The following is a 24,861-nucleotide window of genomic DNA, read 5'->3' as shown; positions in this document are numbered from 1 at the left end:
ATCTTTTACTCACTTAACTATTCACAGTAACAGAAACTTTGACCAGGGATGCCCAAACTTCAGCATGCCACTGTATATATCCTGTGCCTTCCGAATTACTTCCAGAAATTCCAGCCATTGCTGCTCTGTTTTCATCCTTGCCTGCGTTCTTCTCAAATCAATGTTGACCATTTTTTCTCTCAAGCCTCTCTAATTCTCTGAATACCACATCTGACTTTAACTTCTCCTTCTCTTATGTCAGGGTAAATTTCACCACATTAAGATCACTTGCCCCTAAGTGTTCTTTGAACTTAAGTGCCCTGAGAATTTCCAGATCATGACAACACCCAATCCAGAATAGCTGATCCCCAAGTAGGCTCAACCACGAGTTGCTCTAAAAAGCATCCTGTGGGCATTCTAGGAATTCCTCCTCTTGAAACCAACACCATCCTAATTTTCCTAATCACCTGCATGACAGTCCCCCATGACTATTGTATCATTGCCCTTTTGGCACGCATTTTCTATCTCCCATTGTAATTTGTGGACCACATACTTGCTACTGTTCGGAGGTCTCTATACAATTCCCATTAGGGACTTTTTTTTACATTTGCAGTTCCTTTATTCTACCCACAGATTCTACACCTGCCAACACTATGCCACCTCTTTCAAATGATTTTATTTAATATTTTACCAACACAGCCACACAACCCCACTACCAGCTTGTTCTTTCAAGAAACATATAACTATCTGTGAAACAAGAAGACCCGCAGATGCTGGAAATCTAGAGAACTACACACAAAGTGCTGGAGGAGCTCAGCATGTCAGGCAACATCTATGGATGGGAATCGACATTTCGGGCCAAGACCCTTTATCGAGACTCTTGATACCCAAATATCTGGAATACCAACAAGCAAAGACAATAGAAAGTAGTGTGAAACAGGGAAAGCCTTTGACAGAATGTAGTTCAAGACTTAAAAATTCTGCCAAACAGAGCTCAATAGTTAACAAATACAACAAAGGCAATAAACACTTTCATCAATACCGACATTGACATTTTTTAATAAAAATATCTTGGTCCCATTTCAATCAGTAGAATTTACAAAGATAAATAAGAACTTTAGAAAAGTCTATTCACACTCAGATACGGGTGAATCTGCAGATGCTGGAAATAAATAAAAACACAAAATGCTGGCAGAACTCAGCAGGCCAGACAGCATCTATGGGAGGAGGTAGTGACGACGTTTCGGGCTGAAACCCTTCATCAGGAGTGACACATTTAGATTAACACTACCTTGGATACAAGGCGGAAGAGGAACAACACACATGAAAAAAATCAGACAACAGTCAGATAAAACTTTTAAGTATATATTTTCATCAAAAATGAACAGGATTCAGCACCCCATGTGTGTATATGCAATCGTGATAAGAAATACAGACCAGAAAACTTAAATGAGAGGCCAAACCAGAAAAATAAATCACCACTCTGGAAGAAAACATTAACCAGTGGAATGAGTATGACCCTCCATGGGAAACATCTCAACGATCTGAGCAGATGAGATGGTGACAAGGAAGCACCATGCACCTGACTGAGAGTTGGAGACCTCGTCCCAGAAACCCAGGGGTTTCTTGCAGAAATACAGGACAAGGTGTTTAACAAAAGGGGAAAAAAAACGAAAATACATGAAATACAAACAAACAAGGCAGTAAGTGCAGAAAATGCCAAGAGAAACCCGACACAATCCAACACATTCCAGGATCCCGCAGCAGTTTAACTCAATCTGATGACTTACAAAGGTACAATCAAGTGGCAAATACCATTCACCAAAACATTGTTTAAAAATAAAAACTCATGAATGCCCTCCATAACTGAATAAAGGCACCATAAATTCAAGCCTGACCCAGTTTTAGAGTCAAGATCATACAAATTATATGATAATCAATACATTATTTCAAATAAGACAGTCCATAATAACCATCCGGATATCATATTGCAGGATAAACAAACAGGAACAACTCCCTCAATAGACAAAACCATTCCCTACACACACATGTTCCTCAAACTGTGGAGAACCTCACCACAGGCATTGTTTGTGTCATCAGTCAGACAATTGACTGATCGTCTCTGTCAATCATCTTCCAAATGTTGTTACTCTGACATTTGTTGCCACGCCCCGCTGCTGATACCCTTCTCCTCATCATACGTTCGTACCCCGACCATTGTCCAAGAGCCCCAAACTCTGCCCTGTGCAGACCCACCTCTGGTGTCTGACCCTGCTCCGTTGAACATCCAACTGATGGTTTCCCATTCTGCCTTCAGTCTTTAGAGGACAGTGATGTTCTCTAACAACCCTTTAGAAGCAGCGAAAATGACCCATAATGTGGAAATTAGTCCTGATTAAGGAGGTTAACTACCAATGGTATTCTTCCTCAGCCCAGAGATTTGAGGGGCGAAGAACATTTCAGACAGAACTGCAATCAGCTCGACTTCTTCAGTCTGCAGAAAATTCAAGGGAAACCTCTTCACCCACAGATGATGACTGTTTGGAACCCATCACCAGAGGGAGAGTGAGAGATGAACAAAAGGGGAGGATTTAAATAGACTGTCATGGGACTGAATCGCTGGCAGGGTCCAGCTGGGCTGAGTTGACTCTCTACTGTACACTAGGTGTGTTATAAATGCACTAAGTACCGGAGACAGAGTTTAAAATAGAACTGATTAATTTGTCTCAGATCCAGTCCCATTAAAGGTGAATGTGCAGCAGAAGAAACTCCTCCCGTGCCCAGTGACCAGGGTGCAGAACTGGGTGTGGTGAGCAGCAGCAATAATTGCAGAGTTCAGTACCGACAGTCACTCTCGAAATTGCATTCAGCAACGGTGATGGACAAATATCCAGCATGCAGCTTATTGAAACTTTCTCCCCAGTGTGAACCCGGTAGTGTGTCACAAGGTTAGATTACTGAGTGAATCCCTTCTCACATTCACAGCAGGTAAACAGCCTCTCCCCAGCGTGAACCCAATGATGCACATTTGATGGAGATGGCTGAGAAAAACTCTTCCCAATGTCTCAGCAGGAGATCGTCCTTAACCCAGTGTGAACTTGCTGGTGTCTTTGTAGATTGGATGACTGAGTGAATCCCTTCCCACGTTCTGAGCAGGTGAATGGTCTCTACCCACTGTGAACTCGCTGGTGTGCCAGCAGATGAGATGACCGAGTGAATCCCTTCCCACATTCACAGCAGGTGAACGGCCTCTCCCCAGTGTGAACTTGCTGGTGTGCCAATAGTGAGGATGACCGAGTGAATCCCTTTCCACAGTCTGAGCAGGTGAACGGCTTCACCCCAGTGTGAACTCGCTGGTGTCTATGAAGGTTGGATGATTGATGGAACCCCTTCCCACAGACTGAGCAGGTGAATGGTCTCTCCCCAGTGTGAACTCGCTGGTGTATCTGTAGATCGGATAACCGAGTAAATCCCTTCCCACATTCACAGCAGGTGAACGGCTTCTCCCCAGTGTGAACTGACTGGTGTCTCTGTAAGTTGGATGACTGAGTGAATCCCTTCCCACATTCTGAGCAGGTGAACGGCCACTCCCCACTGTGAACTGACTGGTGTACCAGTAGTTCAGATGATTGAGTGAATCCTTTCCCACATTCTGAGCAGGTGAATGGCCACACCCCAGTGTGAACTGACTGGTGTGCCAATAGGGAGGATGACTGAGTGAATCCCTTCCCACAGACTGAGCAGGTGAACTGCTTCACCCCAGTGTGAAATTGCTGGTGTCTATGGAGGTTGGAAGATTGATGGAATCCCTTCCCACAGACTGAGCAGGTAAACGGCCTCTCCCCAGTGTGAACTCGCTGGTGTATCTGTAGATCAGATGACCGAGCGAATCCCTTCCCACATTCACAGCAGGTGAATGGCCTCTCCCCGGTGTGAACTCGCTCGTGTGTCAGCAGATCAGATGACCGAGTGAATCCCTTCCCACAGTCTGAGCAGGTGAATGGCCACTCCCCACTGTGAACTGACTGGTGTGCCAGTAGTTTGGATAACTGTGTGAATCCCTTCCCACATTCTGAGCAGGTGAACCGCCACTCCCCAGTGTGAATTGACTGGTGTCTCTGTAGGGTGGATGACTGTGTGAATCTCTTCCCACAGTTTGAGCAGGTGAAAGGCTTCTCCCCAGTGTGAACTTGCTGGTGTCTCTGTAGGTGGGATGACTGAGTGAATCTCTTCCCACAGACTGAGCAGGTGAATGGCCTCTCCCTGGTGTGAACTGACTGGTGTCTCTGTAGGGTGGAAGAGTGAGTGAATCTCTTCCCACAATCTGAGCAGGTGAAATCCCTCTCTGCAGTGTGAACTAACTGATGTAGCAGTAGGTGAGATGACCGAGTGAATCCCTTCCCACAGTCTGAGCAGGTGAATGGCCTCTCCCCAGAATGAACTCGTTGATGTACCTTCAATTTAGATGATTCAGTGAATCCCTTCCCACAGTCCGAGCAGGTGAACGGCCGCTCCCCAGTGTGAACTCGCTGGTGAGCCATTAGGTTAGATGACCGAGAGAATCCTTCCCCACAAATTCAGCAGATGTCCAGCGTCTGCCCAATGTGAACTTGCTGATGTACCTTCATTTGAGATGACCAACTGAATCCATTCCCATTGTCTGCGCAGGTGAATGGCCTCTCCCCCATGTAAAATAACAGGTGTGCCAGTCGTTCAGATGACTGAGTGAATCCCTCCCCACAGTCTGAGCAGGAAGGATGATTGAGTGAATCCCTTGCTCCACTTCTTAAATATCTGGACAGAGACAGCAAAACTGGCGTGTTTTGTTTGAGATTCCCGTAGACAAATTCCTTGTCATTTTTAACCTGTAAAAAGATTTACAAAATCCATCAGTGGGGGAAAGACAACATTTCAGATGAGATCACTTTAGTTGCCGAGGTGTGATCTGATAATCACACTGTTACAGTGAAGTTCAACCCAAATTGGAGAGAGAAATCATCTTCTAACTTGGCACAGTTGCTGGTATCTGGAATGACCACCAAAGTCTCTGATGCTCTTCCTGTCTCTACAAGAATGGGGCAATTCTGCCATCTCCAATATGTGACCTGGCTCAGTTTGACTCTCTCCATTGGTATTATTCCCTTTTCCCACTGAGCTGTATGGGTGCCTGGCCCCACAGTAACTGAAATACTCTCACGCAAATAGCCTTTGTTGACACGCAGATGGAATTTCTTTTATGTACTGTTAATTTAAAGTGCCACAGATTTAACGCCATGTAAATATCTCCTACTCAGATGTATGGTTGGTCTGTCTGCACAGCTGCTAAAAGGAATTAGAGCAAATATTAGTATTATTTCAGGTTCTTGTTACAGTCAAAGAGAAATACAACACAGAAACAGACCTTTTGGCCCATCTGATTAGTGTTGAACTATCTAAACTGCCCACTCCCATACACCTGCCATCCATCCAAACCTCTTAAATGTTGAAACTGAGCTTGCACGCACCAGTTAGGCTATCTGCTCATTCCACACACGGATGACCCATTGTGTCAAGAAGTTTCCCCTCGTGTTCCCCTTAACATTTCACCTTGCACCCTTAACCCATGGCCTCTGGTTGTAGTCCCACCCCATCTCAGTGGTAAAAGCCAGCTTGCATTTACCCTATCTATACCCCTCATAATTTTGGTATACCTCCATCAAATCTCCCCTCAGTCTTCTGTGTTCCAAGGAATAATGTCCTGACCTGTTCAATCGTAAGGACCCAAGTCCTCTAGACCCGGCAACATCGTTCTGAATTTTCTCTGAACTCTTTCAACCTCTTTTAAATTTTTCCTGTAGGTTGGTGACCAAAACTGCACACAATACTCCAAATTAGGCCTCACCAATGTCTTGTACCAAGTCAACATATCATCCATATCCTGCACTCACCACTTTGGTTCATGAAGGCCAATGTGCCAAAATCTTTCTTTCCATCCCTATCGAACTGTGACACCACTTTCAGTGAAATATTGACCTGTATTCCCAGATCCCTTTCCTTTACAACACTCCTCCATGCCCGACCAGTCACTGTGTAAGACCTACACTGGTAGGTCCTACCAAAGTGTAACCCCTCACACTTGTCTGCATTAAATTCCATTTTCCATTTCTGAACCCATTTTTCCAGCTGGTCCAGTTCACACTGCAAGCCATGGTAGTCTTCCTCACTGTCCACTACACACCCAATCTTAGTGTCATCCACAAATTTGCTGATCCAGCGAACCATGTTCACATCCAGATTACTGATATAGATGACAAACAACAACAGATCCAGCACTGATCCCTGTGGCAACCATTAGTCACAGGCCTCTGCTCAGAGAGGCAACCATCTGCTATCACACTCTGGCTTCTCCCAAAGACAGTGTCTTGTCCAATTTACTATCTCATCTTGAATGCTGAGTGACTGAACCTTCTTGACCAACCTCCAATATGAGACATTGTCAAGTGCCTTGCCGAAGTCCATGTAGACAACATCCACTGCCTTGCCTTCATCCACTTTCCTGATAACTTCCTCCAGAGACTCTATAAGATTGGTTAGACATGACCTACTATGCACAAAGCCATGCTGCCTGTCTGCCAATCCTCCAGTACCTCACCTGTCACTAAGGATAATTTAAATATCTGTGCTTGTGCCCCGACAATGTCTACACTTGTCTTCCGCAGGGTCCCAGGGAACAACCTGTCAGGCCCTGGGGATTTATCCACGCTAATTTGCCTCAGGACAACAAACACCTCCACCTCTGTAACGTGTAGAGGGTCCATGAAGTTGATGCTGCTTTGCCTCACTTCTATAGACCCTGTGTCTGTTTCCTGTGTAAATAGGGATGCAAAAAAATAATCTCCCTCATCTATTTTGTTACCTCATATGTATTACCATTCTGATCTTTCACAGGATTAATTTTTTCCCCTTGGAATCTTTTTGCACTTAACATATCTGCAGAATCCATGAGGATTCTCCTTCACCTTGTCTGCTGGGGCAACCTCATGCCTTCTTTCATCAGTGTTCACTTGAATTTCCTGTATCTCATAAGTAGCCCATTTGTTCCTATCTGCCTGTATGCACCTCCTTTTTATTGATCTGGGAGATGAAAACCAAAGGGGTGATAGAGCTGCATGGTGGGGGGTGGGGGTAAGGGGGGTTAAACTAACGTCTCAGGGGGAATGGATGCCTGAATAACAGAACAGATAGTGGAGGTGTTGTGGAGACAGGTGTTGTTCAGACCTCAGACAAAGTCAGGAATGAAAAACGTTGAGCATGGTGCAGTGTATATGCTGAGCCCTGTATATCTCAATGCAAGGAGCATGATAGGAAAGGTGGATGTGTTCAGGGAATGGATCAACACCTGGAATTATGACACTAGGATCTGGCAACTGTGGACTGGGACAGGCTGCTTTATGGCAAAGGTGTGCTTGGTAAATGGGAGGCCTTTAAAGCAAAATTTTGAAAGTACAACGTGTCAGAATAAAAGGTAAAGATAGAAACTGTAGGGAACCTTGGTTTTCAAGAGATATTGTGACCCTGGTGAAGCACTAACAGGGATAGCAAGTAGGTTCTAACGGAGTTTAAGGAATGCAAGAGAACACATAAGAAAGTCCTGACGAAGTGTCTCGGCCTGAAACGTTGACAGCGCTTCTCCCTATAGATGCTGCCTGGCCAGATGTGTTCCACCAGCATTTTGTGTGTGTTGTTTGACATAAGAAATAAATCAGGATTGCTAAAAGAAGGCATGAATGAGGATGCCCTCACAGAAAAGATGAAGGATAATCTTCAGGGATTCTAGAGATAGATTAAGAGCAAAAGAATTGAAGAATTTAAGAGCAAAGTTGGTCCTCTGCAAGACCAGAATGGCAATCCACGTGTAGAACCAAAGCAGATGGGGGAGATCTTAAATACTTTTATCATCTCAATTACTCAGGAGATGGACACAGGATCTATGTGAGAGTGGAAAAGCTGCATTAAAATCGTGGACCCTGTACAGATTAAAGAAGCGGAGATGTTTGTTATCCTGAGGCTGATGCGGGTGGATAAATCTCCAGGGCATGACAAGGTGCTCCCTTGGATCCTGCGTGAGACAAGTGCAGAAATTATCGGGGTTCCGAGCAGATAATTAAATCATGCTTGGTGACAGGGGGAGGTACCAAAGGATTGGATGTTTCAATGAATCACACAAGTGGTTGTAGACGGGTCATATTCTGCATGGAGGTCGGTGACCAGTAGAGTGCCTCAGGTATCTGTTTGGACCCTTACTCTTTGATTTTTATAAATGACCTGGATGAAGAAGTGGAGGGAGCAGGCTGAGGGTAGCAGACACCAACAGAATCAACAAACTCAATTGTAAGGCCAGTGATGCTGTGGGGGGTGGAACTGGACTCTCTGACGTTGGTGTCTGAAAGGAGGATGCTGTCCAAGTTGCATGCCATCTTGGACAATGTCTCCCATCCACTCCATAATGTACTGGTTAGGCACAGGAGTACATTCATCCAGAGACTCATTCCACCGAGATGCAACACTGAGCATCATGGGAAGTCATTCCTGCCAGTGGCCATCAAACTTTACAACTCCTCCCTCGGAGTGTCAGACACCCTGAGCCAATAGCCTGGTCCTAGACTTATTTTCACTTGGCATAATTTACTTATTATTATTTAATTATTTATGGCTTTATTTTGCTATATTTCTTCACTATTCTCGGTTGGTGCAACTGTAATGAAACCCAATTTCCCTTGGGATCAAAAAAGTATGTCTGTCTGTCTGAAAACCAATGTTCCCTGCACCAGTTCGCTTTCAACTTTTAACTTGGCAAGCTCATACAAACTCCACAAATTCAGAATTCCACTGCTGAAGGACGCCCATTTCCCAAGTACTCCTTCGACAGAAAACATCCTGACCCAGTCCACACTTCTCAGATCCTTTCTGATAACATCCAAATTGTCCTGTCTCCAATTTAGAACCCCAGCCTCTGTTCCAGACCTCTCTTTTTCCATATTTACTTAGAGTCTCATGGCATTATGATCACTAGATACAAAGTGGTCCCATACACTAATTTCTGTCACTAGCCCTGGATCATTTCCTAATAGCATATTGCACACTTCTACTTTAGGAATTCTATGGACTGAAAAAGGACACATTTGACAAATTCTACCCCAGCTATTCCTTTTACAGTATGGGAGACACAGTCAATATTTAGAAAGTTAAAATCGCTTACCATATCAACATTTATTTCTTGGCACAGTCTGCAATCTCTCCACACATTTGTTCCTCTAAATCCCTCAGACACTTACGTGCAACAAAGTCCCAGTAATGGCTACAATATCATAATTCCCTGTCCTTAGCTCATCTGGCTTTCCTACGATGCTTCTTGCATTGTGATATACACAGCTCAGCACATTCATCACACCATGCTCAGCCATTTGATTGCTGACTCTGTCTGAGGTCTGAACAACATCGGACTGGTGTCAAGAAAACAAACTCTCGCTCAAAGTCACAAAAACAAGGGAACTGGTTGTGGACGACAGAAGGAATGGAGACAGGCTAACCCCTATTGACATCAATGGATCTGGGGTTGAGAGAGTGGACTGTTGGACTGTAATCACTGTTAATAAGAACTTTGATATCCTTTGGGTTTGATCAAGTTCATCTGCACTCTCACACAACCTATGTAGCAGGCCTGTAGAGGGTTATGAAGGATTTTCTCACTCCAGCTTTTTCACACCATCCATGTCTGATTTGCTTGCTAAATGATGCTTTAAAAAGTCAGATTTCCAAATATTACTCCTACTAATGCACTTACTCCTACTTGCAAATTCTCCAGCAACTTCTGCATCGCCACAATACACAAAGGTAACACAATTTCTGTATTGGACACAAATATTTCCCCTGAACCCTCCACCTGATGGTGGCGAACTCACTGACAGCAATGCCAATGAATATGAAGGGAAGGGCACTAGTCTGTCTCACTGGAGTCTGGCACATCTGTGATGTGAAAGCTACTTGATGCCCGGGGCAAAGGTGTTTGAGATCATTATGTACCCAGAGAGAATGGGTCAAAACACGTTCTCACGGGTAGAAAAATCCAGAAGAAGAGGAGTTAGAACAAGCAACACACATAAAATACCGGAGGAACTCAGCAGGCCAGGCAGCATCTATGGAAAAGAGTACTAATGCTGAGTTCCTCCAGCATTTTGTGTGTGTTGCTTGGATTTTCAATTTCTGCACATTTTCTCTGGTTTGTGATTGTAGGTAAAACAAAGGTGATTTTCTCAACTGGTGGTGTAAAAGATGTTGTTCCCTTTCTCCGAGTTCCTAATCTTGCATTTAGATAGCTGGAGCTCAGCTCTGTCTGAGAGATCTATCGGTTCCCATTCCGTCATCAGCCGGAAGCTCCCCGGGGCCCGTGTACGGATCGTGAGGCTGAGAGAGAGGGGGACGAGAACAGGACTATCCCGGGATTTCAGGGCACGGTGTCCGAACGTCACAGCAATTACCCCGAATTCGGTGTTGAAAAAACCAGCGCAAACCATCTCTCACCTGGAGCCGATTCCTCGAGGCCTTTCTGTACTGCACGCATGCGCGATTTTTGGAACCATCCGCATCCCTGACGCCTGCGCGTTCGGTCGGTGCTTCAGCGATAGTGAAAATTGTAACGCAGAACATTCTGGGTAATCACGGTGCCATTAAAAGTTTCTGCAAGCACCGGTTCCATATCCAGACCTCAGTTTTGTTTTTGTGTAGAAAACTCAGCAGCTCTCTTAACGCAGAAAGCAGCTACCATAAACAATGCACTTAATATCAGCAACCCTTCCCAGTGTCTAATGCGAAAGTAGATCCTTCTTACAAATGCAGATTGAAAACACAAGAGATTTTGCTGTTGCTGGAAAACCAGAGACGCACACACACAAACTGCAGGAGAAACTCTGCAGTTCAGGCAGCAGCTAAGCAGAGGAGTACACAGTCTAGACATGCTGAAGGGAGTCGGCCTAAACGTTGTCTATTTATTCCTCTCCACATTTGCTGCCTGATCTGTTGATTTCCACCAGTATTTTGCAGAAATTAACCACCTTTTTCCGGACAACCTGTTTCCAAATGTTTCCGATCTTTGTTTTGTAGCCATAGCCTGCTGGTTTGATTCCTCCTCCTCCTCGTGAACTCCAGGCCCCATCTCTCTCTGGAGCCCCAAAGCCCTGTCTCAGGCTGGTAACTCTTTGGTTTCTGACTCTGCACCATGGAAGATTCACTGGCGAGTCTACTATCAGACGTTAGAGGTGCATTGTGTTGCGAGACCGCAGGTTCTTTTACTGTGAGTGTCCCTTTAAGTGCCTGAGTGAGGCGGGACTGTGACGTCAGACACTAGCTGTGGCAGACTTAGAGGGAGAGGGAGAAGGAGAAGGAGAAGCTGTTGGAACTTCAGCTTGTCACTGCTATGGGTTGGAACTCTTCCATGCCCAGAAAATCGGGTTGATCATCGGCACGCCGTGCACAACGGATATGTGTGACTGTCACTTCGTATAATCCATTTGTGAGAATTTGCTGGAGTATCCTGTGGTATCACTTTTGTTGGCCCTTTCTGGAATCGGGGTGTTCTGTGGTAACCACTTGAAGACGATATTCCTGTCACTGTCACCTGGTGATATTTCGAAGTGAATTTCGGAACGAATCAACGGATAAGACAGTAACCGTCCCTCATGAACCTGCAGCTGCCTTCAGTCACCGTGAAGGTTAAACATTTAACACGGAGCTGATTTGAACTTCCTCCCTGATGTGAAGTTGCTGGTGTTGCCGCAGCTGGGATGATTGAGTAAAACTCTTTGCTTGCTCCGGACAGAAATGTGGCCTCTATTTACTGTGAACTCACCGGAGCATCACAAGGTGGGTTAACTGAATGAGTCTCTTCACACACACGGAGCAGGTGAACGGTCGCTTCCGGGTGCGAAGCTGTTGGTGTATCTGCGATGGCCGATTGAATCCCTCCCAAAATGAGAGCCAGTCAATGACATCTCACTGCTGTCAACGCTGACAGATACAGCGGAACTAACGAGCTGTTGTGTTTGTGATTCCCATACACAAATCCTTTGACTTTTCTACACTGTTAAAACATTACAAAGCACGTCAGTGGGAGAAGGACAACATTTCAACTCAGATAATTTTAGTCTCCATGGTGTCTTCTGATAAAAATACTGTCACAGCTCAAAACAATTTGGAGGAACAAGACTTCATCTTCTAACTGGCCACAGTTCCGGCATCAGGCACACTATCAAACACTCTGCTTCCGTCTCTGTATCAAAATGGATCATTCCTCCCCTTCATCAGTCTGTGACCTGGCTCAGTTTGTCTGTCTCCTTCGCATTCTGAGCATGCGCCACACACCTACTGAGATCACATTTAATTTACACGGCTGCGACTAGAGACTTTCTGATTATTATGTGTGACGGGGTCCTGAATCACCACTATTAACTGTGTTTTCGAAAAGTGAGAGAGAGTTGTTGTTCAAAACCGGACACATTGTTATTAAGGGGGGGGGGGAGGGAGAAGAGAGAGAGAGAGAGAGAGAGAGAGAGAGAGAGAGAGAGAGAGAGAGAGAGAGAGAGAGAGAGAGAGAGAGAGAGAGAGAGAGGGGGGGGGGGGGAGGGGGAGAGGGGGGGCAGAGAGAGAGAGAGAGAGAGAGAGAGAGAGAGAGAGAGAGAGAGAGAGAGAGAGAGAGGGGGGAAGAGTGAGTTATGGTTTCTCTGCAAGCTTGTTTTGAATATACAAGGACACTGCCTGCTTGTGAGTTTTTTACAGAGAAAGAGCGACGAGCAGCTCATGGGTCGCCATGGTGACCGAGGGCGGTGTTATTTGATGGACGGCTGATGAGATACATAGTGGGTCAGCTGATAGACCTACAGATACATGGTTTTGGACACTGAATGAGAAAGACATATGGTACAGGGTCACATCGAGTTACATTGTGAGGTCCAGTCTACTTTATCGGACTAGAGACCATTGATTTGGCTTATAGCCGCGGACGGAATGCCCTCCTTAAACCTGGTTCGCGCCTTAAGGCTTTTGTATCTCGTCTCCGATGGGAGCTGTATTTGGTGCAAGAAAGTCCAAGTTGTGGGTATCTGAGTACATGGCCTGCTTTTCCGAGGCAGGGGAAGTGTAGGAAGAGTCCATGGAGGGGAGGCTTGTTTCTCTGATGTTCTCTGTTCTCCAAAGTTCTCTGCAGTTCCTTGCAGTCATAGGCAGAGCTGTAGCCATACGAAGGCGTGAAGTATCGACAAGAAGCTCAGAGACCTCGGCCTTCACCCTGCCTTGTCTAGCTGGATCCTGGAATTCCTGTCAGATCGCGGCAGTTGGTAAGAGTGGGCTCCCTCACCTCTGTCTCTCTGACCCTCAGCACACATACCCCACAAGGTTGTCTCCTTGGCCCCCTCCTTTACTCTGTGCACCATGACTTGTGTCACCCCTCACAGCTCCAATCTGATAATTAAATTTGCTGACACTACATTGATTGACCTAATCTCAAATAATAACGAGACAGCCGACAGAGAAGAAGTCATCACCTCGACACTGTGGTGTCAAGAAAACAACCTCTCCCTCATTGTGACAAAAACAAAGGAGCTGGTTGTGGATTATAGGAGGAATGGAAACAGGAACCAATTTGAACATTTTCAAGTCTGTTATTGCACATTTTAATATTGATCATGACACAATGTATGTGATATAAAGTTAATGACATAAAGCATATTTATAGATTGTTACTGACAGAGAATCGTATAACCTGTGTTCCGTGTGTTATCCGAATGTACTTGCCTGCGATGCTGCCACAAGTCAGTGTTTCTCTGTACCTGTACCTTCCCGTACTTGCGCACTTGGCAATAAATTCAACAGGACCTGAGAAATCTCAGTGAGATTTGATCAGTGATGATCATCTTGGCAGCTCGGTAGGTCGAATGTACGAGACAGTACACTGTTAAATGCAAAACCCTGAACAGTGTTGATGATCAGAGGGATCTCAGACTCCAAGTTCATCGCTCCCTGAAAGAGACTGCACAGATTGATCGGGTGGTTAAGAAGGCAAATGGCATGGTTGTCTTTATTAGTTGAAGCTTTGAGTTCAAAAGTCGGGAAGTTGTGTTGCTGCTGTTACGAGCCTGCGGTCGTACTGTGACTGTTTCTTTAAGAGCGCCGGCGTGAGGAGGCGGGACTATGACGTCAGTCACAGGCTGACAGCGCTAACTGTGGATTAATCATGAGAGAGAGAGAGCGATCTGCAGACAGGCTGTCGGTCAGTCGAGAGAGAGAGAGAGAGAGAGAGAGAGAGAGAGAGAGAGAGGAAAAGTTGATCACTTCAGTTTGTCGCAGCTGGGGCTTGGAACTCTCCTGTGCCACAAGAGTGGGTTGATCATCGGTACAGGGAACCACAACGAATGTGTGTGGCTGTCACTTCGTATAATCCATAGGAGTGGATTGTGGAATATCTTGGGGGACCGCTTGTGTTAACCATTGCCAGGGTATGTTGTGTGGCAACCCCGGTAGACGGTATTCCTGTGACAGGTCACTTTCGCTGATAACTCGTATATGGACGGATTCAACGGATAAGATCTTCGTTGACGGTTATTTTGAAGTAACGGCCTTTTCTCTACGTTTCACCCTGGATCACAAATATCTCTCTCCCATCATTTATTCCGTGGATTACTGAACTTTCCTACTTTACCATCTCAAGACTCTGAGCTTTGTTGCCTCAGGCTCGATAGTTTGGGAGTTATATTTACACAAAACACTGTTACCTTTCCTTTATTTCGTTAAGTTACTGTAAGTAGATACTAAAAAGAAATGGTTTAACATTAAAACCAGACTCCAGTGTGAACTCTATTGCTGCTGGTTCGTTTCTCAAACGTTACAGTTCGTGACACAGCTTTATAAAACAAGTTAGGCCACATCTGGAATATTTCATAGTTCTGGGCGCCCCCATTCTTGGAAGGATGTCGGGGCTTTGGAGAGGGTGTGGAAGAGGTTTACCAGGATATTGCCTGGATTAGAGGGCATGAGCTATAACGAGAGGTTGGACAAACTTGTGTTGTTTTCTCCAGAGCGGCGCAGGCTGGGGTGAGGTTGGATGGACATTTATAAGATTACGAGGGGAGTAGATACAGTGAACAGACGATATAATTTTCCTGCGGGTTGAAATGTCTGACACATTTAGGGTGAGAGGCGATGTGAACGGCAAGTTTGCTTCTTTACAGAGTGATAGGGAGCTGGATCTTTCTCTGGGGGTGTGAGACCCCACGGGTCACGTGATATCGTTTGCCCCTCCCATTTAACCGCAGATGGGCAGTATCTGGGCGTCTGCGTCCGAGGCCCCGCCCTCCTAATGACGCAACAATTACTTCGCGCATGCTCACAGTCTACAGGCGGGCGGTGTGCTCGTTTTCACAGCGCTGAAGTATATCAGCTCCCGGATCGGCAAAGGGTTCCCGCCTCCTGGGTGGGGAGCCGGGGGTCGGGATCACTGTCTGCGGGCCGAAGATATTACTTTCCCATCGGTGAGTACTGAGACCGATCCCGAGTGAGGAGATCCGATGTTAGCCATGAGCTCCGAACCGTGGGCCAATTTCTCATTTAGTACCCAGTTATCTGGGCTCGTCAGAAATGTGTCGGCTTCACTGAATCTGCATTGAGCGATCCAAACCAGGAGCCCAGGCTGCCTATTTCCGCGGAATTGAAACGGACGTCCCGCGAACAGGTCACGTGAGTCTGTGCGCCGCAGATCTGCTCCGCCTTTCCCTTTGTGACGGACGATCACGTGGTGTGTGCCCACCGTCCGCGGATGGATGGTGATGCGGGATGGTGGGGGAAGTGGAGGGATGTATGGTGAAGTAAACCTACCGAATGCTGAAAAGCCTGGATACAGTGGGCATGGAAAGTTTGCGATTGACAGCACGGTGTCAGAGTAAAGATGCTTCCCTTTAAAACTGAGATGAGAAAAATTTCTTCAGCCAAAAGATGTCTGATTTGTGGAATTTGTTGCCACAGAGGTTGGTTGAGGCTGCCATTTGGGTATATTTATGACAGAGATTAATATACTCATGATTGCTAAGTAGCTTCAGGGTACCAGGAGCAAGGCAGGAATATGGTGTTGGAATAAATCTCAGCCATGGTTGAGTGGTGGAGCAGACTCGATGGATCGAATCACCTAATTCTGTCCCTACATCTTATGTCTTACAATGACTGAATGATGGCTCCTTCCTATCCCATATCAGGTTTTGTGACGTGTCAGGGACAGATTTGTTCACTGAGATCGTTATATTTGTCTTCAATGTTTAGATTTCAGAGAGCAGAAATATTTTGTTCTCCTTTGTATTGTTAACATGGTTCGTTATCTCTCATGTTAAAGTTACACCTGCGGTGAGAGATTGATTGGAAGAAAAGCCCACAACTGGAAGCAAACCACGACTGAAGATGAGGGAACAGCAACACGTGAATCAGCCCGAGGATTGAGAGAACCAACTGGAGAGAAACCCTTCTGAGTCAGAGTTTCCATTGATTCAGTCAGGAGAAAGTTTGGTGAGTCTCATTTACTCAAATACTGGTCCTTTAGACATCACAGAACAGTACAAAGGAAGGTAGGGAATAATTGGAGTGAGACTGAATGTGCCCAGAAATACCAGTTATGCCTCTATCAGACCCAGTTGCAATCACTCCAGATCTGCTAATGTTCTGTCAGTAGCACAGCTCTTTAAACTCACACACATTCCCTCAGTGTTTGCTCATTTGAAGAGCTTGCATCTTCTGAAGTAGCTTTTGGTTGGTTCTGAGTGTAAAGGGGGAAAGAGGGGTGTTTATATTTACTATCTTGCAAAAAGAAGTAATTGTTTGCAATTACTTGCTGCAAACTCACTACCCATACCCCGTACATTCTCAACCAGATTAATAGCACAGATGACAAGTAGCAATGGGTGTTACCCTGGGGAGCTCCACGCGGCACGGGCCTTGACTCCAATAAACAGCCTCCCATCATCACCATCTGCTTCCTACCATCGAGCTGTTCCCAGACTCTGGGCTCTGTGACAAACACAATGGTAGCAGCAAGATTAGACAGTGATTAATATAAAGAGAGATTTGTTACTTCCTGAAAGCTGTCTGATGCAATGGACCAGATCCTCCCTTGCTCACAACGTGATCTGCCCTAGGACCCATCCTCCCGGGTCACACTCCACATCCCCAACCTCCCTCCACCAGCCAGTAGCCCCACAACTTTCCCACCATTTACCCCACACCCGTACACATCAACAGATTCATGTCACCAACATCCTCTCTCACAGCTTGGGGAACCACAACTAACTGATCCTGCATTCCAGGCCCAGACTGTCCAGACGTCTGTCTCTATCCCGACCCTTTCCCCCGCAACCGACCTTCGATTTAGGTTGTCACGTAACCTGTAACCGGGTAACCAAACCAGCAGAAATGGAATGATACGTTGGAGTCTGGTGGTACTGTAACTAAAGGTGTTTATTAGTAAACTAAGTAATACAGTATCCAAAATGCAAATATATATATACGACAGGTTAGCAATGATAAGTGTAGAAGTGTAGGAATACGAATCAAAACCGAGTTCTATCGTAGTCAAGGGGTAAATGAATAGTCTTAGGATAATGCAGAGTTCAGTTCAGTTCAGTTTGGGTTAAGGTAGTTGCTGTTGTGACGTTGGAGAGAGAGAGAGAGAGCGAACGAGAGATGAGCGGAATCAGCAGGCAAACCTTCCGTTGTCTTCTTGTTCCTTTGACCTGTTGTGGTCATCGATTATGACCCTTCCGTTCCCGGCTAGACCGTTCTTCAGTTCTGGACTTGTCACCCAGGCGAGGATGGACACACACACAAGCCCCCACTGGCCTGCCTTCACACACTGTGAGCTTCGGACCGAATCCCCCGAATCGACCCTCCAAGCCCCCACCTTCCTGTGGGTGCACAACACTCGTTCAGTGTCCAGTGGCGTGTCTGCCTGTGTCTCAGCAGACTCGTCTTTTATCTCCCCAGCCGGGGTTCCAGCCATCCATCAGCTGATCATGTCCATCAAACTGGCCACTCCCTCCTGTCTCAGCAGGCACCTGGCATCACTCTGCTGTGTCAGCAAGGATTCACACAAGCAGGCAAAGTCCTTGGGAGTAAAGTCAACAATCAGCGAAAAAGCCATAATTTTAAATCCTTGTGTCTCTCTCATTATCAGCATGTGCAGCATGGCGCCTCTCCCCTTCTTTATCTCTCCCTCTCGTTAGCAGCATAGTTCATGGGGGGCCAACTCTGGACCCCATCTCCCCATGGTTTTCTCATCACACATAACAGTGTAAACCCAAGATCAGCTCCTTTCTCATCGCCACCCAACCAGGCTCAGAGCTCGTATGTGGCACCTTGTCAAAGGTCTGAAAATCCAAGTGCACAATATCAACCAATTGTCATTTGTCTACCCTGCTTACTATTTCTCAAAGTATTCCACCAAGTTCATCGGGCAGGATTTTCCCTTGAGGAAACAATGCTGACTCTGGCCTATTTTATCTTGTGCCTCCAAGTACCCCGAACTCACATCCTTAACAATCGACTCCAACATCTTTCAAACCACTGTCAGACTAAGTGGTCTATAGTTTCCTTTCTTCTGCTCTCTCACTTCTTGAAGAGTGGAGTCACTTTTGCAATGTTCCAGTCTTCCAGAACCATTCCTGAATTTAGTGATTCTTGAAGGATCATTAGTAATGCCTCCACAATCTCTCCAGCCACCTCTTTCAGAACTGTGGGTGTAAACCATCTGGTCCAGGTGACTTATCTGCCTTCAGATCTTCAGTTTCCAAAGAACCTTCTCTCTTGTTGTGGTACCTTCTGTACAGGTCCCACCTTCCCTAGAAGAGAGCCACAGAACCAAAAATCCTATCCTCTCCCCTTCCCTCCCCCCTCCACATGCCTGATGTCATGCATGGGTTTGCTACACCGGGGTCTGACATCATGTGTGTGGTACCTTACATATGTGGGTTTTTCTTGTGGTTGTGCAGTTTAATCTTTATTCCGTTCAGACAAGGGAGTGAGATCCAGTGTCACGTCCTCTCATTGTGGGCGGGCATTTTTTCATTCACTCCATTCCACTGTTATAACTTGCCGAAGTGCAGCCAATGTTTCGAGGTATATATCCCTATTAATGCAAGAAGGAAGCTGAGGAATAATGCTGAGGAATATTCAGTTTGCTTATAACAGCAGAATGCAAAATGTCCCTACGCCTGGTGGTACGTTTTCTGTTTTTGTGTTTTCATTTATCTTCGACCCGATGGGTGGTTGAGAATTGAGAATGTCTGGTCTGGAGTTCTGGGAATCTTTAATTATGTTGCCTGATTTACTGAGGCAGCAGGAAGTATAGAGCGAGTCCATGGAGGGGAGGCTTGTTTCCATGATGTGCTCAGCGAAGTCCACAGTTCTGTGCTATTTCTTGAAGTCAACAGAAGAGAGTAGCCACACAAAGGTGTGATGTATCCGCATGGGAAACTTTTTATGGTGTAAACTTCAATTCGCCGGATCAATAACCACACCACAATCAGTTCATTATATTTTTCATGAGTTCACTTTATTCTTTTCCATGAATCATGGGAAGTTCACATCTGCAAATGTGCCGGGCTGTCCGTACCACTTTCTACAGGTTCCTCTGATTGAGAGAAGTACAGTTCCCGTACCAGGCAGTGATCCAGCCAGTCAAGATGCTCTCAATTGTCTCCCTGTAGAAATCTCTTAGGATTTGGGGCCCATACCAAACTTCTTCAACCATCTGAGGTGAAAAACACAGCTGGTATGTACAGACCATTTGAGATCCTTAGTGATGTTTATGTTGAGGAACTTAAAGCTGTTCACCATCTTAACCCCAGGTCCATTGACGTCAATAGGGGTTAGTCTGCCTCCATTCCTCCTGTCCTCCACAACCAGCTCCTTTGTTTTTGAGCCAATGAGGGAGAGTTTGTTCAGACCAGTCAGATGTTGTTCAGACCTCAGATACAGTCAGCAATCAAATGGTTGAACATGGTGCGATGAAAGGGCTGAGCTGTGTATATCACAATGCAAGAAGCATCGTAGGAAAGCCAGATGAGCTCAGGACAGGGAATTATGATATTGTATCCATTCTTGGGACTTGGTTGCACCCAACAGTCTGAGGGATTTAGAGGAACAAATTTCCAGAGAGATCGCATGCCATGCCAAGAAACAACGGTTGATTCAGTAAGTGATTTTAACTTTCCAGATATTGTCTGTGACTTCCATGCTGTTAAAAGGCTAGATGGGGTAGAGTTTGTCAAATGTGCCCTTACTCAGTCGGTAGGATTCCCGACGTAGAAGTGTGCAGGAAGCTGTTAGGAAATGATCCAGAGCTGGTGACAGAAATTAGTGATCATAATGCCAGGAGATTCAAAGTAAATATGGAAAAAGAGAGGTCTGGATCACGGGTTGAGATTCTCAATTGGAGAAAGGTCATTTCTGTGATATCAGAAAAGATCTGACAAGTGTGGTTTGGGACAGGCTGTTTTCTGGAAAAGGAGTACTTGGTAAGTGGGAGGCCTTCAGAAGTGAAATTTTGAGGGTGTGGAGTTTGTATGTGCCTGCCAAAATAAAGGTTGAATGGTAACTGGTGCAGGGAACCTGGGTTTTTAAGAGATATTGAGGCCCTGGATATGTTGTTCCTCTAAATGCCTCAGACAGTTGGGTGCTACCAAGACTCATTAATGACTACAATATCATGATTCCATGCACTGAGCTCATCTGACTTTTTCTAGTTGTCTTTTGTTGGTTTCCAAAAGCTTCCCAATAGTTTTTGCTCTTTTGTTTGCCCTCTCTTTGGCTTTTATGTTGGCTTTGGCTTCTCATTTTAGCCACAGTTGTGTCCTCCTGCCTTTCCAATGCTTTCACTTCCTCGGATGTATCGATCACTCAGCTCCCGAATTGCTCCCAGAAACTCCAGCCATTGCTGCTCCGTTGTCACTCCTACCTTTTCCCTTCCAAACAAGTTTGTCCAGCTTCTCTGTCATAGAAACCTGGAGAAGTTCAGTACAGAAACAGGCTACTTGGCCCATCTAGTCAATGCTGAAAAAGCATTTAAGCTGTCTAATGCAACTACCTGCACCGGGACCATCGCCCTCCATACCCCTACCATCCAGGCTCCCATCCAAACTTCTTTAAAATGGTGAAACTGAGCTCATATTCATCACTCATGCTGACATCTCATTCCGCACTCTCACAACTATTTCAGTGAAGAGCTTTTCTACACGCTCCCGTTAAATTTTCACCTTTGCCACTTACCCATGATCCTCTGGTTATCATCCCACCCAACCTCAGTGGAAAATGCTGCTTGCATTTACCCTATCTGTACCCTAATAATTTTGTATACTTCTAACAAAACCTCAAAGCAATGTATGATTCCCTTGTTTATGTTTAGAGCATATTTAGGTGAAAAGATGATGAGGGGCATTCATCGTGTGTATCGCCAGAGGCTTTTTCCCCCAGGTCTAAAGTGGCTAACATGAGGGGCATAGTTTTAAGGTGCTTGGAAATAGATACCGAGAGTATGTCAGGGGTTAGTTTTTTTACACAGAGAGTGGTGGGTGCTTGGAATGAGTACCGGCTATTTGTGTGAGAGTGTTTCAGTTACTGTGGGGCCAGGCACCCATGCAGCTCAGTGGGAGCAGGGAATAACACCAATGGAGAGAGTCAAAGTGAGCCAGGTCACAGATTGGAGATGTTAGAAATGCCCCATTCTCATAGAGACAGGAGGAGCATCAGAGAATTGGATGGTCATTCTAGATACCAGCACTGTGCCCAGTTAGAAGATGACTTCTCTCTCCAACTTGGGTTGAAATTCACTGAAACGTTGTGAAGCCGAGTCAAGTGATCTCATCTGAAATGTTGTCTGTTGATGGACTTAGTAAATCTTTTTACAGGTTGAAAATGATGAGGAATTTGTCAACTGGAATCTCAAACATATCATGCCAGTTTTTCTGTCTCTGACCAGATATTTATGAAGTGGAGCAAGGGATTTACTTCATCTTCCTTCCTGTTCAGACTGTGGGGAGGGATTCACTCGATCATCTGACTGACTTCTACGCCCGTTATTTTACATGGGGGAACCCATTCACCTGCCCAGACTGTGGGAATGGGTTCAGTTGGTCGTCTCAACTGAAGGTACATCAGCAAGTTCATACTGGGACAAGGCCATTCACCTGTTCTGTGTGAGAGAAGGGATCCAGTCGGTCTTCCCACCTGTGGACACACCAGTCGGTTCACACTGGGCAGAGGCTGGTCATCTGCTGAATTTGTGGGGAAGGATTCACTCAGTCATCTGACCTAATGGCTCACCGGAGAGTTCACACTGGGGAGAGGCCGTTCACCTGCTCGGACTGTGGGAAGGGATTCAATTCCTCATCCCAACTGAAGGTGCATCAGCGAGTTCACACTGGCGAGAGGCCATTCACCTGCTCAGACTGTGGGAAGGGATTCACTTGCTCATCCCCACTGAGGGTACATCAGAGAGTTCACACTGGGGAGAGGCCATTCACCTGCTCAGACTGTGGAAAGGGATTCACTCGGTCATCTGACCTAATGGTACACCAGCTAGTTCACACTGGGGAGAAGCCGTTCTCCTGCTCAGACTGTGGGAAGGGATTCACTCGGTCATCTCAACTGAAGGTACATCAGAGAGTTCACACTGGAGAGAGGCCATTCACCTGCTCATACTGTGGGACAGGATTCACTCAGTCATCCTCCCTAATGAAACACCAGCGAGTTCACACCGGGGAGCGGCCATTCACCTGCTCGGACTGTGGGAAGGGATTCACTTGCTCATCGCAACTGAGGGTACATCAGAGAGTTCACACTGGGGAGAGGCCATTCACCTGCTCAGACTGTGGGAAGGGATTCACTCAGTCATCTCAACTGAAGGTACATCAGCGAGTTCACACTGGAGAGAAGCCGTTCACCTGCTCAGACTGTGGAAAGGGATTCACTCGGTCATCAGATCTAATGGTACACCAGCTAGTTCACACTGGGGAGAAGCCGTTCTCCTGCTCAGACTGTGGGAAGGGATTCACTCGGTCATCTCAACTGAAGGAACATCAGAGAGTTCACACTGGAGAGAGGCCATTCACCTGCTCATACTGTGGGACAGGATTCACTCAGTCATCCTCCCTAATGAAACACCAGCGAGTTCACACCGGGGAGCGGCCATTCACCTGCTCGGACTGTGGGAAGGGATTCATTTGCTCATCTAACCTGAAGTCACATCAGCAAGTTCACAGTGGTGAGAAGCCATTCACCTGTTCAGACTGTGGGAAGGGATTCATTCGGTCGTCGTACCTGATGGCTCACCAACGAGTTCACATAAGGGAGCGGCCGTTCACCTGCTCAGACTGTGGGAAGGGATTCCCTTACTCATCCCAACTGAGGGTACATCAGCGAGGTCACACTGGCGAGTGGCCGTTCACCTGCTCAGACTGTGGGAAGAGATTCACTTGCTCATCCCAACTGAAGGTACATCAGAGAGTTCACACTGGGGAGAGGCCGATCACCTGCTCAGACAATGGGAAGGGATTCACTTGCTCATCTCAACTGAAGGTACATCAGCGAGTTCACACTGGGGAGAAGCCGTTCACCTGCCCAGACTGCGGGAAGGGATTCACTTGGTCATCTCAACTACAGAGACACCAACGAGTTCACAGTGGGTAGAGGCTGATCACCTGCTCAGACCTTGAGAAGCGATTCACTCAGTCATCTAGGCGTATGTAACTCTTGCTTCGGCTAGCAGCTTAATGTAGGGGTGATAGCCCCCAGCCCGGCCAAACTTGTGAAATCTCGTTTGGGTGGATGCTGTGTGATGTGTCGCCTGTTACAAATCAGTTCCCTGAAATTACAAACAGTACACAATATGCGATTAAACGATTGAGCTTTATAATTCTTACTTTGATTATAGGGTTAGTAAAGTAAACAAAGAAAAAGGGCCCGCTCTCTCCATTCACGTCTTCTCATCTCTCCCTAGCGAAAGACCACAAATTCTCTCTTCCAGACTCACAAGAAAGAATGTTTCTCTCATTGGATAGCCCCACACTCCAAAACCCTGTTATCTCTCATTGCAACCTAAACATTGCTGCTGCAGAGAAACCATTACCTCAGCAGTGAAACATTACAGAGAGGCCATTACATGAGCAGTGAAACCTTGCAGCATGTTACACATGTGACACACTACCGGGTTCACACTGGGGAGAAAGTTTCAATAAGCTGCATGCTGGATATTTGTCCATCACCGTTGCTGAATGCAATTTCGAGAGTGACTGTCGGTGCTGAACTCTGCAATTATTGCTGCTGCTCACCACACCCAGTTCTGCACCCTGGTCACTGGGAATGGGAGGAGTTTCTTCTTTCACCTTTAATGGGACTGGTGTTTAATATTCTGAATCTGAAACAAATAAATCAGTTTATTTTAAACTCTGTCTCTGGTACTTAAGTGAATTTATAACACACCTAGTGTACAGTAGAGAGTCAACTCTGGCCAGCTAGACCCTGCCAGTGATTCTGCTCCATGACAGTCCTTTTAAATCCTTCCCTGTACGGCCAAAACAGCACGGTTTTCCTCTTCCCAGACAGATCTCTTGGAATTTTTTGGTGAAATAAGAAAGGTGGTGGGTGTTGTTTGTTTGGATTTTCAGATGGTTCTGAACAAGGTGCTGCAGCTGAAGCTGCTTAACAAGACTACAACTCATGGTATATGATGTCTCTGTGCTGTTCCTGCTGGAGTTTAGAATTATGGGTGGGTTTCCTGAATACTGTGAAGCCAAGATAGAGAGGATGTTTCCCATAATGCAT

General features: G+C 46.0%; 2 protein-coding genes across 2 annotated transcripts in view; one reads left to right on the top strand and one right to left on the bottom strand.

The window, feature by feature from the left end:
• Positions 1 to 24,483, top strand: part of LOC140724394 (uncharacterized) — a 120,050-nt gene extending 95,567 nt beyond the window's left edge. Inside the window, 1 exon segment of the mRNA XM_073038841.1 lies at positions 22,386 to 24,483. Within this exon segment, the coding sequence (XP_072894942.1) occupies positions 22,386 to 23,727 (1,342 nt within the window). The 3' untranslated portion in view covers positions 23,728 to 24,483.
• LOC140724399 (uncharacterized) lies at positions 1,019 to 10,572 on the bottom strand. The gene is made up of 2 exons (XM_073038846.1): positions 10,540 to 10,572; positions 1,019 to 4,844 (listed from the first exon to the last, which is right to left on the bottom strand). Exon 2 carries the CDS (start codon positions 4,518 to 4,520, stop codon positions 3,147 to 3,149), a length of 1,374 nt encoding a protein of 457 aa, XP_072894947.1. The 5' UTR covers positions 4,521 to 4,844; positions 10,540 to 10,572; the 3' UTR covers positions 1,019 to 3,146.
• Positions 24,484 to 24,861: the final 378 nt, after the last annotated feature.

Source organism: Hemitrygon akajei, unplaced genomic scaffold (assembly GCF_048418815.1).
Source record: "Hemitrygon akajei unplaced genomic scaffold, sHemAka1.3 Scf000204, whole genome shotgun sequence".
Classification (NCBI taxonomy): domain Eukaryota; kingdom Metazoa; phylum Chordata; class Chondrichthyes; order Myliobatiformes; family Dasyatidae; genus Hemitrygon; species Hemitrygon akajei.
The sequence above is the reverse complement of the archived record's forward strand: the minus strand, read 5'-3'. Positions and strand labels throughout refer to the sequence as shown.